Source organism: Poecilia mexicana, unplaced genomic scaffold (genome assembly GCF_051168715.1).
Source record: "Poecilia mexicana isolate PSO_F unplaced genomic scaffold, ASM5116871v1 scaffold_4, whole genome shotgun sequence".
Lineage (NCBI taxonomy): Eukaryota > Metazoa > Chordata > Actinopteri > Cyprinodontiformes > Poeciliidae > Poecilia > Poecilia mexicana.
The window spans coordinates 21799850-21814972 of record NW_028263373.1 but is presented as its reverse complement, the minus strand read 5'-3'; the positions used below and the strand labels follow the sequence as shown (position 1 = coordinate 21814972).

The 15123-nt window shown below is 36.3% G+C and overlaps 1 protein-coding gene across 1 annotated transcript in view; it reads left to right on the top strand.

The window, feature by feature from the left end:
• The window catches only part of homer3b (homer scaffold protein 3b), a 128509-nt gene that overhangs the window by 5778 nt on the left and 107608 nt on the right, over positions 1–15123 (top strand). Inside the window, exons 2-4 of the mRNA XM_014995402.2 lie at positions 10857–11013; positions 14106–14237; positions 14532–14639. Coding sequence (XP_014850888.2) covers positions 10857–11013; positions 14106–14237; positions 14532–14639 — 397 coding nt within the window. The remainder of the gene's footprint in view (positions 1–10856; positions 11014–14105; positions 14238–14531; positions 14640–15123) is intronic.

Here is a 15123-nt window from a genome sequence, read left to right as displayed (position 1 = left end):
GCGTTTTAGGCAATACATTTTTACTTATTTGACAAAGGAATTTAATTATTTGTATTTCTAATATTTTATAAAAGGCTTAAGTGGGTAAATGAAAAATCTGCAGAATGATCTAGTTTTTTTTATTTCATTAATTATCAGAATAATCAATAAAATAATACATGACAATCGTAACAGACTACAGTTCTAAAACATTGAAGAAAATCGACATAATCGTTCACTTCTGTTTGCTGATTGGCCCGGTTGAAATTCAATCAGAGAATTTGAGTTCAATGGGAGAAATCCCAGACGGAGCACTGAAGGTAGATGAAAATCGAGTGGGATGGTGTGGAAAGAGAGAGGCTACTGTTCCTGGTTCGGTTTGGAAGTGAGTCTGGTTAATATTTTGAGTTTTTAATCGCACATTACCAGCTGCTTCACAGAATCTGCATATGTTGTAGAAAAATCCAGTTTAGATTTGGACAGAGCTGAATTAAATCGGCCAAGATGCCTAAGAAATGTGAGAAAAAGTCCTTCGCTACATTACCAACCTGAAATTCAGGTTCAACTTCATGTTGCCAAATGATTTCTGGACCAGAAATAGGAGGGTAGAAACTAATTACATTTACTTAAAAAATGCACTTTTAGGGATATTTTTACGACGCTGTACTTTTTTTACTGGAGTAATTTTATTATGAAATATTGCTACCATTACTTGAGTAAAATTTCTGGATTCTCTACCTACTGAATAAAAACATGTTTTAACCAAAAACTCACCAGACACACACCTGCAGTTTATGTTACATTTTCATCAGTTTTACATACAAAGAAATTGATTTGGAAACTTTTTTCTGCCTGGTTTTGTTGCTTATATGAACTATTGTCATTTTGGTCCCTAAAATACCAAAGCTTCCACTTAACTTTATGTTTTGGTCTGTCTGATGATGTGATTTTTAAATATTAAACGATTGATAATTAGTACTTGAGCAGGCTTTTTACCAAATATGTTTTTACTCTTACTTGAGTTAAAACATAATTTTACAGTTTTTGGGTGCTTTTCCCACCTCAGCATACAGATAATAAAACCCAACTCTGGAAATGTTTTGTACTGAAAGTAAAGGAGCAAACAGAACTAATATCCTCTTTTCTATTTTATTGGAGTGAAGTTTTGTTTTAGAAGCAGCAGCGCTGCAGCAGGAACTCATAAATCTCTGAATCAAGCTGAAGTTTTATTACGTATTTTAACTAAGCGAGCTGTTTTAACTGAAGCAGCTGCTCTGTATGTGGGAGCTTTTGTAATTGCTGCTTAGGAGACATGCTGATTTATCTGGAGAGGCTGCCAGACTTTGCCTTTTCTTGTGATTTCTCTTCATTTTCTCACCATAAAGCCACAGAACAGTGTACAGATCAGCTCTCCCTCTCTGACCTTTTATGCAATAAATGCTTCATCTTTGTGTCACCTTCACAATCCACAACAGCAGCTGGTTATCAGTCAGGCTCCTGCAAGCAGAGCTCACATTTTCAGGATTTCTCCACTTTTAGTCCAATCCTTCAAAGCATTCCTGACATAGTTAGAGAATATTGGACACGGCTCGTGTCGGGTTCTGGTCTGCGCTGCCAATGCGATGACCCGCTGAGAAGCAGCGTGAGCTGGCGTTTTCCCTCACTGTGCTATTTTAATCCGCCGCTAAAAGCAGGGCGTGTTGTGTTGCCCAACGGAGCCAATAAGTGGACCCGGGGTTGCAGCCCGAGAGGTCGGAGGAAGTGGACCCTTAAAGGAGAAGTGGCGTCTGACGAGCAAAAGCGGAACGGCTTAAAAGAACAGCGGCCACACTCAGTTGCTTCTCTGAACGCGCAGATGGCGGAAAATGATGCCCAGCTGAATGTGTTTGGGCAGAATTTAGATTTTTTTTTTTCTTTCTCTGAAAGATGCAGAAAGCAAGGTCTGTGTTTGTGATTCACGAGTTGAAACATGTTGGTTTTCCTTCATAATCGTTAAATAATTAGTCTGCTTTGACTTCCAGCAGCCTCTCGCCATCTGAGCGACAATACTGTCTTAACTTCCCCACATTGTGACACTTTGAAACCACAAGCTGAGATTTATGTAGTAGGGCGGTAACAATTCACCAGATTCATCGTGATTATTCGATTATTGAAGTAATCGTCAACTATTTTAAGAATCAATTAATTATTAACCAAAGGCCTAACACATTCAGAGCAGTAAAAGAACTGATTCATCAAACTGAATCATCTGGATCTAAAAACTGTGAACTTCTCTCCTAAAATCTGAACCTTTTTCATGCACCTTCTGCTTTCTTTAGAAATGCTCTTATAAAAACCGTCCACTTATATTCACAGTTGCTCATTGCAGATCTGCAGCTTAAATCATTTGTGGTCCTCTGCACAGCATGCAGAATGGCACCTTCTCCAGGCTTTCTCAAGCTCTCTGTCCTCTTTGGCAATTTCAAGTGTGAACTTCAGTTTCAAGGTATAACCAGTGCAATTTATGGCTCTCACTTTAAAATCTCCCTCTGCCTCCACGCTCTTTAAGAGCTCACAAAGCCTTAAGGCCTCATTACTGGCAGTTTGACGTACATTTTCTCAATGAGTTGCTGATTGTGTTTGACGGCATGGCCAGACAGGAGAGAGCAGCTTTCTCACTGATTGGGGGAAGGGATGAAACTGTGTGTGTGTGTGTGTGTGTGTGTGTGTGTGTGTGTGTGTGTGTGTGTGTGTGTGATAGAGAATAAGTACTTCTCAAATCCTGTGTGTATTATTTTTGCTTTATTTGCAAGTTAAGGTCATGGTGCATATTAATACAAATTCATTAAAATAATCCAGCCAGAGTTTAGAAAAAACTTGTAAATTATTCCAGACTCTAAAAATAAAACATTTCTTGTGCTGCTGGTTTAGGGAACTTTTCCCATTTCACCTCTAAATCGAGCTTTAATTAAGCCACATCCAGCATTGTGCTGAACTGCATTCAAATTAGCGCATTCATTAGCATTAGCTTCATTAGCGTTAGCTTTCTAGAGCAATGCTCATAAAGAAAGATGGGGAAAAAAAATGAATCCCATAAATTTGTTAATCATATGTTATGTTTTATGAGATATAAGTTAAAATAATTGATTTAAATGTTATTTCTGATCCTCATTTTCTGATTGGCTGCCAGTCAAATTTATCAAATTGATTTGCTCCTTTAGCTAGAGTAGCAAGCAAGAAATGGAAAAATAGCATAGGAACTGTTGGAATAAAATACAATTTGATGTGATTAAAATATTTTATATTTTCTTATGATCAAAAGAGGGGAGTGTGATGAAAAATGTTACTATGTGGTAATAAAGTCATAATATTTTATCTAATTGTAACATTTTCCGCCACAGACTCATAGCTGTCTAAAAATCTGACGGCATGAGGCAGAATTTATGCAAAATGAGTGCAGTAATTATTGAATAGTGAATAGAAAACACTCAAAGTTTCTTTACATGTTTTGTAGGATTCTCTGTAACGTGGATCCCAGCCAGAGGTTGGGGCTCTTTAGGGGGTCATGGCATGGAAAAATCTGGGACTTGCACTGAGAGCGGCTCACCTTTGTGCCAGTAAATATAACTCTATTAGTAAACTAAATATCTGTTAGAAAAACTTCAGCTCCCCTTTGCTGAAAAGAGGCACAATGTTTTCCCTCAAAGGTGTGACCTTGGTGACTGCTGTGTGTTTACTTCTTAGGACCTAACAAAGTTTACCCTATTAGAATAAGTTATTCTCATTTTCCTAAGCAAATATTTAAATTTGCATGTATTTCATCATAATCAGACAAAGAAGTGCTGGATTAAGGTAACTTTGGTGTGATGGAGTCATATTCCAGAGCATGGAAATACCAGCTTAAATCCTTAGCTGGTAACGAATTATTTTTATTGATGTAGGTCCTAAATTTAAACCATAGCGGTCTTTAATTTAATCCCCTCAGATTTAAAGAAATCCCATTTTGCCTACATGATAAATTACAGCTGGATAATCTTTAGTTGCATTTTTCTCATGCTTGCAGTTTCTACATGTCTAAGTAGCAACTCTTGCCTCTCTGGCTGCAGCTTTTCTCTCTGTAAGTTTTCTGAAATACAGAGAAACATTTTTAGTTTTTTTTTACTAAGTAGAGCAGATGCATCTCTGTGGAAAATGTTTCCTCCTGTAACTCATGAATATGATACCACAGGCAAATAACTTTCAGTCTGTTTTAGGGAGTTAAAGTTTCTGCATAAAAGATTTTTTGTTACTTGTGTGAATTATTGCTGAACTATGATACATTCAAGGATCAGAATATAAAATAAGAGTCTATTCAAGCTGAAAACTGCTGAGAGATGAATTCCTGACAATTTGCTACAGAATTAGATCGTTCCCATGAAAATCCCGTTCAGTGGCTACTTCATCCGGCTGTAAAGTGAAGTAAAGTTTCATTTTTCATCTCGTCATGCAGTTTTTAGCTCACATTTTATCTTTTTTTTATCAGTTGCTGCTTCTTCTGCTGAATATTACATCCCAAAATCACAGAATAACTGCAGAATAATCCATCGTTTTACTCTACAACAAGGACATTAATGATAAGTTTGATTTGGACTGAAAACTGATTCAATTCAGCATCAAACCCGTGTGGGAAATAAGCATTTCCTGTTGATTTTGTAGGTTTTTTTCCATTACAAAAAGTTTCAGTCTAATTCAGGTATTAGCTAAATATTAACTACAAACAGAAAACCAAAAAGTTAAAAATTGATGAATATTTGATCCCACATCAGAGCGTGACTTAAAACTCACATCAGGAAACATGACATCATGAAAACGTTTTCAGCTTTCTGGCTTCATTAACTCAAATGTTGTCAGATAACCAGATGTCAGTATTATTTCTACATTCATACATTAAAATCTTTCTTATTATTATGATGAGTAATGAAATGCAAAATATTCACTGACGGCAGAACAGATTGATTATAGATTGGCATTATTTGCTAGTTTAGTTAAATTAGATTTTTTTTTTAAATAATTTCACTTAATTTAAAAACTTAAATGTTGTGATTGTTGCAGCCTAAAATTGCTGATTTTGCAGAAACTTTGCAATCAAATTTGCTATTTTTTTAATTTTTGTCATGTGATGATCTTACAAAAAAGTTGCACATTATTAGCTTTTAGCATATTTAATATTTAAAGTTCAAATAACATTTTCAGGTTCTGCCAGGAATTTTTAAGTTTAATGGGATTTTCCTTGTGATATAAAGGTTAAAAAAATAAATATAAAAGTACCTTTTTGAAATGGTGCCCTTAATACAAATTAATCAAGTCCTGGAAAATTATTAAAGTGCATTCAGCACAACATAAACTATACACAAGTCCTACTGAACATCTCAACTATGTTTTGCAGAAAAATTAAAATAAAAAGACAAATGTTACCATTTAGAGTCAAACATTTCATTTTTCAGGTTCGGCTTTCAAGAGACATGAAACAGGAAGTTGAATTAGAAGTTTATTGGTCAAAATGCAGCGATTGGCCAGAAAAGAAGAAAATACAGAAAATGTTAAGGTCAGATTTGCACTGAAAGTTGCAGTTCCTGCTGTCATACTGATTGTATTTTCTTTTCTTAGTGGAGATGGTTATATTTTAAAACTGAGCATGGGTGCAGAGGAAGTCCATTAGAGTCTCCTGGTTCTGTAGGATCCTCAGCGTTCCTGTCCAGCTTGTGCAGTGATATCTTTCTGCACATTAGAGAGAAATTTTCATCTGTAAAAAAATAAAAAAGATGTGTATGCTCACCAGGAGGAAGAGGATGTTGGTTCTCTCAGATCTGTGCTGCTATCGATTTATCAGAAGGGAGGAATGCAGCTGATAGCCTGAGCGACTCTTGTGCCATCTCATGTCATTTCACAAGGTGTGGAGCTCAGATCGACCCGTTTCTCTCACCTCGGCTGAACGGCGATAAAGATTTCACTGAGGCAAACTTTCAGAGGCTTTATTGAAGGAAAGAGCTGCTCTTAAAGCAGCAGTCGGTGAATCAAAATTATGTTTCTGCAGACGTGAGAAGTCAAGTGAAGAAACAGAAATCATGTCCGTTCAAGCCTGGACTCAGCTCTGTTCCTCTCCGGACTTTTTCTGCTTGGTTTCTTTTCTCTCTCTAATAAAGTAAAAATGCAGCAACTGTTTTTATTCAGATAAATAAATAAATATGTTTATCATAACAAGCTCCAGACAGTTTGAAAACTATCGGATGTATCTGATTTAGTGGTGAGTATCAGATGTTTGGTGGGTGAAAACGTCGTATTTGAGCCGTTTGGACGCCATAAAAAAAGTCAGATTTTATGGGCTTTGGGTCGCATTTGCTTAAGACGCTAAGTTTTTTGAATGCTGCTGGAAAGACTTCAACTTGTTTTTGTTTTAACTTGTTAGGATGAAAATAATTAATTTGATCTCTTTCCAGTCACTGGATAAATTACTTATTTCAGGTGTGTTCAAACTTTCTGCACCGCGGACCAAAATCACCAAGACAAACAGTGGCCATATTTTTTCCAATTAAAAATGCTAAATAATTTTATTGTAAATTGATAGTAATTGTGATTTAATTGTACAATATATTCATGAAACAAAATAGAAAGTTTGCACTAAAAACTGATGTTTTCAGAGTTTATTTATTTTTAAAAAAGGTGTCTAAGTTTTCTGTTTAGTTTAGAAAATGTTTTTAGTCTAAACTCAGCAACAAAAATGAGAACTTTCTTCTAAAATTCTTCCTGTGCTTAGCCAAGTTTAACAACTCAGATCTGTTCAGTAAAAAGTCCCTGAATGTTTGTGGTCTGAGTCATAAAAACAAATAAAAAATCATGGCTGATAAAAGAGAAATACTTTTTTTTTTAAAATCTTATCCTAAAAACATAAAAATCAGCTTCATTTGCAGCAGAGTCAAATTTAAATCGTTCCTATTCTCATAAAAATGTATCCAAGAGCCACAAATGGCCCGTCGGCCACACTTTGGATTATTATCCAGGATCCATGTTTTCTATGAATTCAAAGCAGAAAACGTTAAATCTTTTTTTATTCATTAATTTATTACAGGTTATATCATTAATTCAACGACATCTTAATTATATGTTTTTCTGATATCTTGCAGCTGTATTTCTGCACTAAATAAATCCTTAACTCACTCAAACTGCATGTTGCATCACCAGTCAAAACCCTAAATAAGTAATTAAAAGCCCAAAATGGACGTGACATTCAAGCGAAGCTCATGCAAACCTTCAACCAGAACTAAAGAGGTTTTTATTTCTTGAACTTTGAACTTTGGAGTGCTAAAAATCCTCTTTGTTAGCAGCCAGGCTCTCACAGCATCTGATCTGTGGTAATTAGATAAAGTTTTTTTGATAATGTATAACTCTATGGCGCATGTAGACGCTCCTCCTCTGGATTACACCTGAATGTAGTCTGTGATACGCGGCTGTTCTCGCCTCGGGAGAGCGCTAATCCAGCTTTAATCTGCTCATTTCATCAAACATCGCCGTGACGCTTCCTGTCTGAGCCGATTAGCTCCACGGGCTTTTTCACAGTGACGTCGCAGCCGGGCCAATTAATTTCTGCCAGGGCTGACGAGCCGTCAGTCATCGCTTCTCATTAAGATGTGAATGCGATAGGAGGGAAATCCTGCTTTACTCCGCTGATAATTATAGTTTTTTTCCCCCTGTTTATTCGCTTATTGTCAGCTTTATTTGTCACGCAGCCAGTTGATTCGTTTAATTAAGTCTAATGAGGTGTTTGTGAGCTGCTGATTCATATCTGCTGTTTTGACATTCAGGTGAAATGTAGGTTGCTGTTGGAGGACACAGTGATTTCCGTTCTCGGTTTTACCAATAAATCACTAACTGAATCTGTGGATGATTTGATGGACTAGGCTTGGACAGAGCGTTCTTATTAAAATGCCATGTTTGGGTTTTGGTTTTGATAACTTCTTAAAAGGCAATAAGCTTTTAGTTTATTAACTCCTCTGGTTGTAAAAAGGCTTTTTATCCAGAACAAAGATAAAAAACAAAAAACAAATAAAGCTCAGTGAAAGGATGCGTCTGTGCCAGCTTCTTTTATTTGCTTTCGTTCCTATTGTAACTGAGTATCTGTGCAACTCGAGGACACAACAACTTCGTAGTTTTCTGTGTGGCTCTGGGTGCAGTTCCAGTGAATTGTTGTCTCATATTGCTGTGAAGGTTGTTTTTCAGTATCGGTGATCTGGGTGTGATCATGCTGAGACTGGGCTGTAATGTTTCTCGGCACGACGCGTGACAATACAACAGAGGAAGAATATTAAAAACACATTTCAAGGTCCGACTGCATGAAAACACAATTCAGCGAGAAACAACAAACAGGACTTTATAGAACAGAATAACACTGAATGTCTTTATTTTTCTTCAGGTTGTAATTTGTGTGTTTCTCAGCTGCTTTGCTGCTCATTATCAATACAGCTTTTCAAGTCCATAGTTAACGAACTGCAGGATGTACAGTCAGTTCCAGGCTTTTCAGCTGTTGCCATGCTAATGTTTTGAATGTGTCTGAAGACATTTAGCTTCATTTGTGACAAGAAATTTGAGCCTAAAAATATGACCTTTCGTATTTTTTATTGTTCTGTTTCTTAAAATCAGTAATTAACCCGGCAGATGTTATTGGACTGTGGGGGTTTAGGGTAGCATGACCTGGAAAGGTGTGAAGACCCCCAAAGAAGAAATGCTATTCTTCATTTATTGTTATTTACATCTCCAGTTGATGTGAATGTGTGCCCAACTATGGTTCTGATAACTTATAGGGAACCTACTACTCAAAATTAACTTTTTAAAATAGAATAGAATAATTCTTTATTAATCCCACAGTGGGGAAATTCATTTGTTACAGCAACACAGTAACAAAATATACCCCATAAATCAATGTTAAAAACAATATAAACAACATTTTGTATTTTCATCTGGGTCTCTACTGCTTCTAGAAACAGTCCAGCTGCTAAAAATAAGTTAGTATATTTTAGTGTCCGGAAAACAATCAGTTTCAAAAAGCTTCCAACTGCCAGGCTCTGCCCCGTTACCTAGCAACCACGGCAGAGCCCAGCCCCGTTACCTAGCAACCCAAGCTGAGCTCCAACATGTCTGGTTGGCTGATTTTACCTGCCTTTTATCAACCATTCAAACTGTGCAGTGATGTAATGGTGGGCATTAATGAAAAAGGGTTATGAGTTGTTTTATACATTGTTCATGAATACCTGACATTTGTTGTTTAGTACTATTGAGAATCATTTTAATATCTCCTCAGACAGTTTGGCGTTTTGACATTTATTTATTTCTATTTTGTGATTGTTGGAGGACGTTAAATAAACTTTTGTCTAAAGTTTTTCTGTGTTTCTTGTTTCTGCAGCTGCAGTCGTCCTCAACCTGAATAATACCATCTAAATCAGCTTTCTCTGCTCTGTTGCTATTGTCTATTGTTCACTGTGGCAGAAACAATAACGACTATTGTTTGAATGCAAATGTTCAGTAATGCCTATGAAATCTGCCTGGAACAATTGCTCATATAGGCGGTGCTGACCCATATAAATCGTATTTTCTCCTGCTCAGAGGAGGGCGGTTGCCTCCTCCCAGTTCAGATTATTGCCACAATGTTGGTATATAGCTGCAGAAGAAGCGCCTCATTGCATGCACTGACATTGTGCAAACTCTATTAGCTGTGTAGTGTTGCATGAATTCACCATTGGGCCTCCTTTGGTCCATCAGTGTCCTGTATGTCTTTTGGTGCTGTTCGTCCCCACAGCCAGTGTTTGTAGTTTGTCTTACAAGAGAAGAATGACTAATTGGACTGCAGGGGCTTTGCAGATCTTCAGCCTTTCTGCACCCAAAACATTATTAAATCATCACAGTTTCACTGACCTCAGGTTCCTTGGAAAACAATAATGATATTGTGTGTCTTTTTTAATGATGAGCTCTGATGTGTTCGCCTTCTGGCTTTCAGCTGTGTGTTTAAAGCATCAGAAATACAGCTTTTAATACATCTTTAATGCATTTAAGTCAGTTTTTCTGTTAAATCTTGGTCTCAAATGGAATCAAATTAAATGTATACTCTGCTCTGTATTGATGTTAAATCAAACATAAGTTCAAGTTACACTAAAGGAAGCTTAGAGTATTTTAATGCATTTTATTTTAGGCAATAAAATGTTTACTTTCTTATTTAAAAAGAAAATTGAATTATTTCTTTATTGCATCTTTTTATGTATTCTAGTATATTATAAAAAGGTTTAAGTGGTTAAATAAAAATGTTTTTCTTATCCGTTTAATGGTCAGAGTAATAAATAGGATAATACATTACTAAAATAATCATTAGTTGGAGCCCTATTTTTTATTTTAATTTATATTTTTGTGATTTACCTATGTAGCAATAAGCAGTTGATAATTCATAAACAGGAATATGACTTCTTTTTTTATTATTATTATTTTATCTATTTTTTTGTTGTTATTTATATAAACGTATACAACCAACCTCAGAAAGGTACCATAAAGTATCCCTTATGTAGTCACAACACATGCATAATAAAAACCAACAGAACTAAACAAAAACAAAACAAACAAAAAAGAATTTAGCAGGGCAACTTAAATATACAACATAAAAAAAACAATTCAGGGAAATACATTAAAGTGTGAATGTTTTTAAAAAATAAGTCACTTTGAAAGCATTTTTTGACTTCACCAAACCTACCAACTTATAAAACAAATTTAACTCATAACAATAAACAGGTGATAATCTATAAACAGAAACTACCACTACTACTGCTTTGTCTTCTGGAACGTTCAGACTGACGCTGTGCTCCTGTGTGTCTCGTTGTTTTAAGGGAGCAGCCCATCTTCAGCACCAGAGCTCATGTCTTCCAGATCGACCCGGCGACCAAACGTAACTGGCTGCCGGCCAGTAAGCACGCCGTCACCGTGTCCTTCTTCTACGACGCCAGCCGCAACGTCTACCGCATCATCAGCGTGGGAGGGACCAAGGTGGGGAGCCCAGCTCACACACCTGACACGCAGCTTATCTGGATTTATGTTTCTGTGTGAGTTCCATGGTGAATGTGGAAGGATAGCAGCTGATACTTAATCTGATTTTTATTTTTTTACTTTTAAAGAAATTGACTAACTTCTTGCTCGAAGAAGCAGTTTTCTTGATTTAGGGATGATATAAACAATTATTTTAGGAACTGAATAACTCATTGATTTTTCTGATGATTGAGTAGCTGAATAAAAATTGTTCTCTTCTGTAGTAGCTACCTAAGTTACATAAAAGAGAAAAAAACAATTCAGTTCCTTTTTTAAAATGAAAACATTGTAATGCTTAAAAAGCCATACGATTAAAGTTTGAAGCATAAAAAAACTTATGAGAAGAACAGGTGAGAAGTAAAACATTTTGAAATTCAAATACTTTATTAATCCCAAAGGGAAATTAAATGTTGTAGCTCATTAATCCAGATTCTTCACAGAGTTATTGAATACAATGATGTAGCAGTCTGTGCTGCAGCGCATCTGAAGACGCCTCTGACTGAAGTTAATTTCAGTTTAACTTTTAAACATTAGAGATGAAAGTTAAATTAAGACATTAACAAACTCTACCTTATGTAATGCACTTCATGTTCAGTCTCAGCTTTAAAAGGTGGAAAATGATTTAAAATGTTTTCTTTTTTCAGGTCATTACTCGTCCTGATCAGGAAGTACATGTCAGATTTCCTTGTGTGTGTCAAAAACATCACCTGTCAGTAACTATGAATGAACTGGATGCATGTAGTGGATGTTTTCCTAGAGTTTAAATTGAACCCGAAACATCCTTGAATCACTCAGTGAATCGCTGCAACCCTAGTGAAGATGGTCTGCTGTGGTCAAAATGTTTTTAGAGTCTTCAAATAAAGGAGGGTTTGGCTGCCATGGTTAGCACGCTGCACATGTTGTCGGAATAATATTTCTAACCCATTTCTCTTGTTAGCGCAGCGTCCTGTGCGTTAGCTTAAAGCTCCCGGGACTCTAGCAGAACGTCTTCATCTTGGGGCAAAAAATAGAGAACACACAAGACAGTTGTGCCAGTTTTCCCCTCTGAGACTGGAGGCTTTTGGAGGGGAGACTAAAAGAAGCAAATCTGGCAACAGATGCACCTGAAACGACTGAATTCACTGGAGGATTTTATAGAAACAACTCCGCTTTAGCACATCAAGCTTTTCCTCTCTTTCTGCGCCCTGGCTGTTGGGAACTTGTTTCTATTTGCGGCTCTTAAATTAGCTCGTATATCTGAAAGGAGGCCTAAATAAAGGAACAGTCGGTTAAGTAAACTAGTATTTGCTATGAAATGCAGCTGGTAACTCTCAAAAAAATAAAAATTTCTCCTCTTATGCTTCTTCTGATGTCTTGTATTACCAGTGAAACACAACATGTTTAAGATGCTTTCATGTCTTGTTGGGAGTTTTTAAACATGGCACAAGCAGCAGGGAACACATTAAGGATAACTACAGCCTTGGAGATTATGAAGCAACGTTCATTCAAGATTTTAGGGGAAACTTGGGAGGCGTGGACTGCAGCTGGAGCTTCAAAGGCCACAGATGTTTCCAGAACTGGGCTCCAGCTGTCATATTCTTAACCAGAGACGGCGCCAGAAGCTTCTAATGACCTAAACTGAAACATTTTCTCAGTTGATCCCAACCTTTCTGTTCAAATTAAAGTAAAAAAATGTAATAATTTTAGAAATCAAGCAGTGTGAGTGAGTGTTGGCCTGATGGATGTCAGGAAACCTCAGAGCGATCCAGAATCCCCTCTAATCACAACATCTGGTTCTGGAGACGTTGATTTAATTTTCCAGCTGGACTCAGTACCGGCCTAAACCATTAAAGCACCTATAATGACTTTAATCATGATGGTATAACTGGGATTGGTTGGCCAGCAAACTCACCTGATGTGAGTCCAATACAGATGTTGTATATAAAATAAATTCACAGCCATTTTTGCTTTCAGTCCAGCTAAATAAACTCGTTTTGAGCTGCAAATGTCTCAGAATCTTTCAAAAATAAGTAAATGAAAACATAAAAATAATTTCTTTTATGTAGTAAATTTGCTGTCATTTTTTTAAGAACTAAACTTTCATTTCTAATTCCAGGTTTTAAATAGAGAAAAACAAAACTTTTGAATAAATATGGATGCATTTTCTTCTATGAGACGTTGATATTTGTGGAAAATTTTTTATTTTATTTTTTTAAAAAAGCAAATAATTTCTACCCTGATGACAAGAAAATTAGATTTTAAAATGTATTACTGGAATCTTTGTATGATTGAATTGAAATAATTTTTTGTAAAGTGCATCGAAACGACATTTGTTGTGAATTAGTACTATATAAATAGACTGAATTGAATTACTTGTGGTAACAGTAATATAACAGCTGCTGACAAAGCAACCTGCTCTTCTATAAAACCTCAACAAAACAACAGGCTGATGGCCTCCATGCTACGCCGCATGGATGCAGTAATTCATGCAAAAGGACCCAGAACTCGGCGCATTAACTGTAAATGACATCAACATACATTTTGTTAGGTCAGTCTTTCTGTTTTAAGAATTATGATTTGTTGCCTTTAGATCCTCAGATTTTGTGAAAAACTTTAATTTATGTGATTTTATTCTCTGCAAGTCACAAAACAGACATACTAGTAACAGAAGACAAGAAGGAAAAAAGGTTAAAATACTGTGTAAATAAATGCTTGGTGTCATTTCTCCTTCATGTGTGGCTCTTACAAAACCAAAAATAAATGTTTTAGACTGATAATTTTTCTTTAAGTTCTTATCCAAAATATGCAAAAGGGTTTTAAAAGTAAGTAGCTTCACTTTTCTTTACTTTCCATATTTATAGGAAAGGCTCACATCATTCTAAAATTTTTTTTTCTTTTTTTTTAAATAAAAGATTCATTTTGTTCTAAAATGTGAAAATATAAATAATTTTCAGTTTAATTTGTTAGCTATAATCAATAATTTTATGTTGTTCTTGTTTAGAAAATCATCACTTAAAAACTACACAAATATTTTTCCTAACCTAACTTTGATGTGTTTTTGTTATTTTTCCCAGGCCATCATCAACAGCACCATCACCCCCAACATGACGTTCACCAAGACGTCCCAGAAGTTCGGCCAGTGGGCCGACAGCCGGGCGAACACCGTCTACGGTCTGGGTTTCTCCACGGAGCAGCAGCTGCAGCAGGTACTGACGGCGCGACGCCGTACCGTAAATATGCTTGTAGGAGTGTACAAACATATTCAGGTCGTGTCTGAAAACTGACCTTTTCTTCTTCCCAACCAAGCTTCCTTTGGTGGCATTAATTTATATTCCGCTTCTGACCTTTTTTGTTTTGCTTCCTCTTCAGAATTTGGATCTTAATCTGCATGATGCATAAGCACAAATGGAGGACAGATACCGCATCGATACAGCGGTAAATTCATCCAGTTTTAAAGATTCAGAGTCTGAAGTCTCCTTTTTCTCCTCCTCCACATGAAGTTTGCTGAGCAGTTTAAGGAGGTGAAGGAGGCGGCTCGTCTGGCCAGAGAGAAATCCCAGGAGAGGTTTGAACTGGCCAACCCCGGACTCAACATCGCAGCTCCTCAGGTAAAAGTTTTCCTCTTTCTCTGGCTCATTAGAGCTACAATACATGCACTACACTCAGTTAATTCTAAGGAACTAAAGAGTTTTCACCAGAAATCCACCAAAGTGGCTCCGCTGTGTCTTTGTGTTAAAAATGTGAAAAGTTAACAGGAAATTTTGGAAATAAAACATGAACAACAAAGAAAACAGCAGTTTTAAGTAAAGCTACTGCTTCTGTAGGCTGTGTATATGCAATATAATCAAATGCATGTGGAATACGCTTCTAACAGCAAATCGCATCTGATTAAAAAGACATTTTCTACAAAACACTTGGAAATTTCCTCTGAAAAAAATTCCTTTGAAGACTTTCAAAGGACATTTTGTAGAAAAAAAACCCTTTCAGGTTTTGGATCTGCAATAAATATCGGGCTACTTTATTTGCTTGATTTTAGACTGGTGTTTTTTTTTACTTTTGAGTCGACAATTTTGGCCATCCAAAGTTTGGACA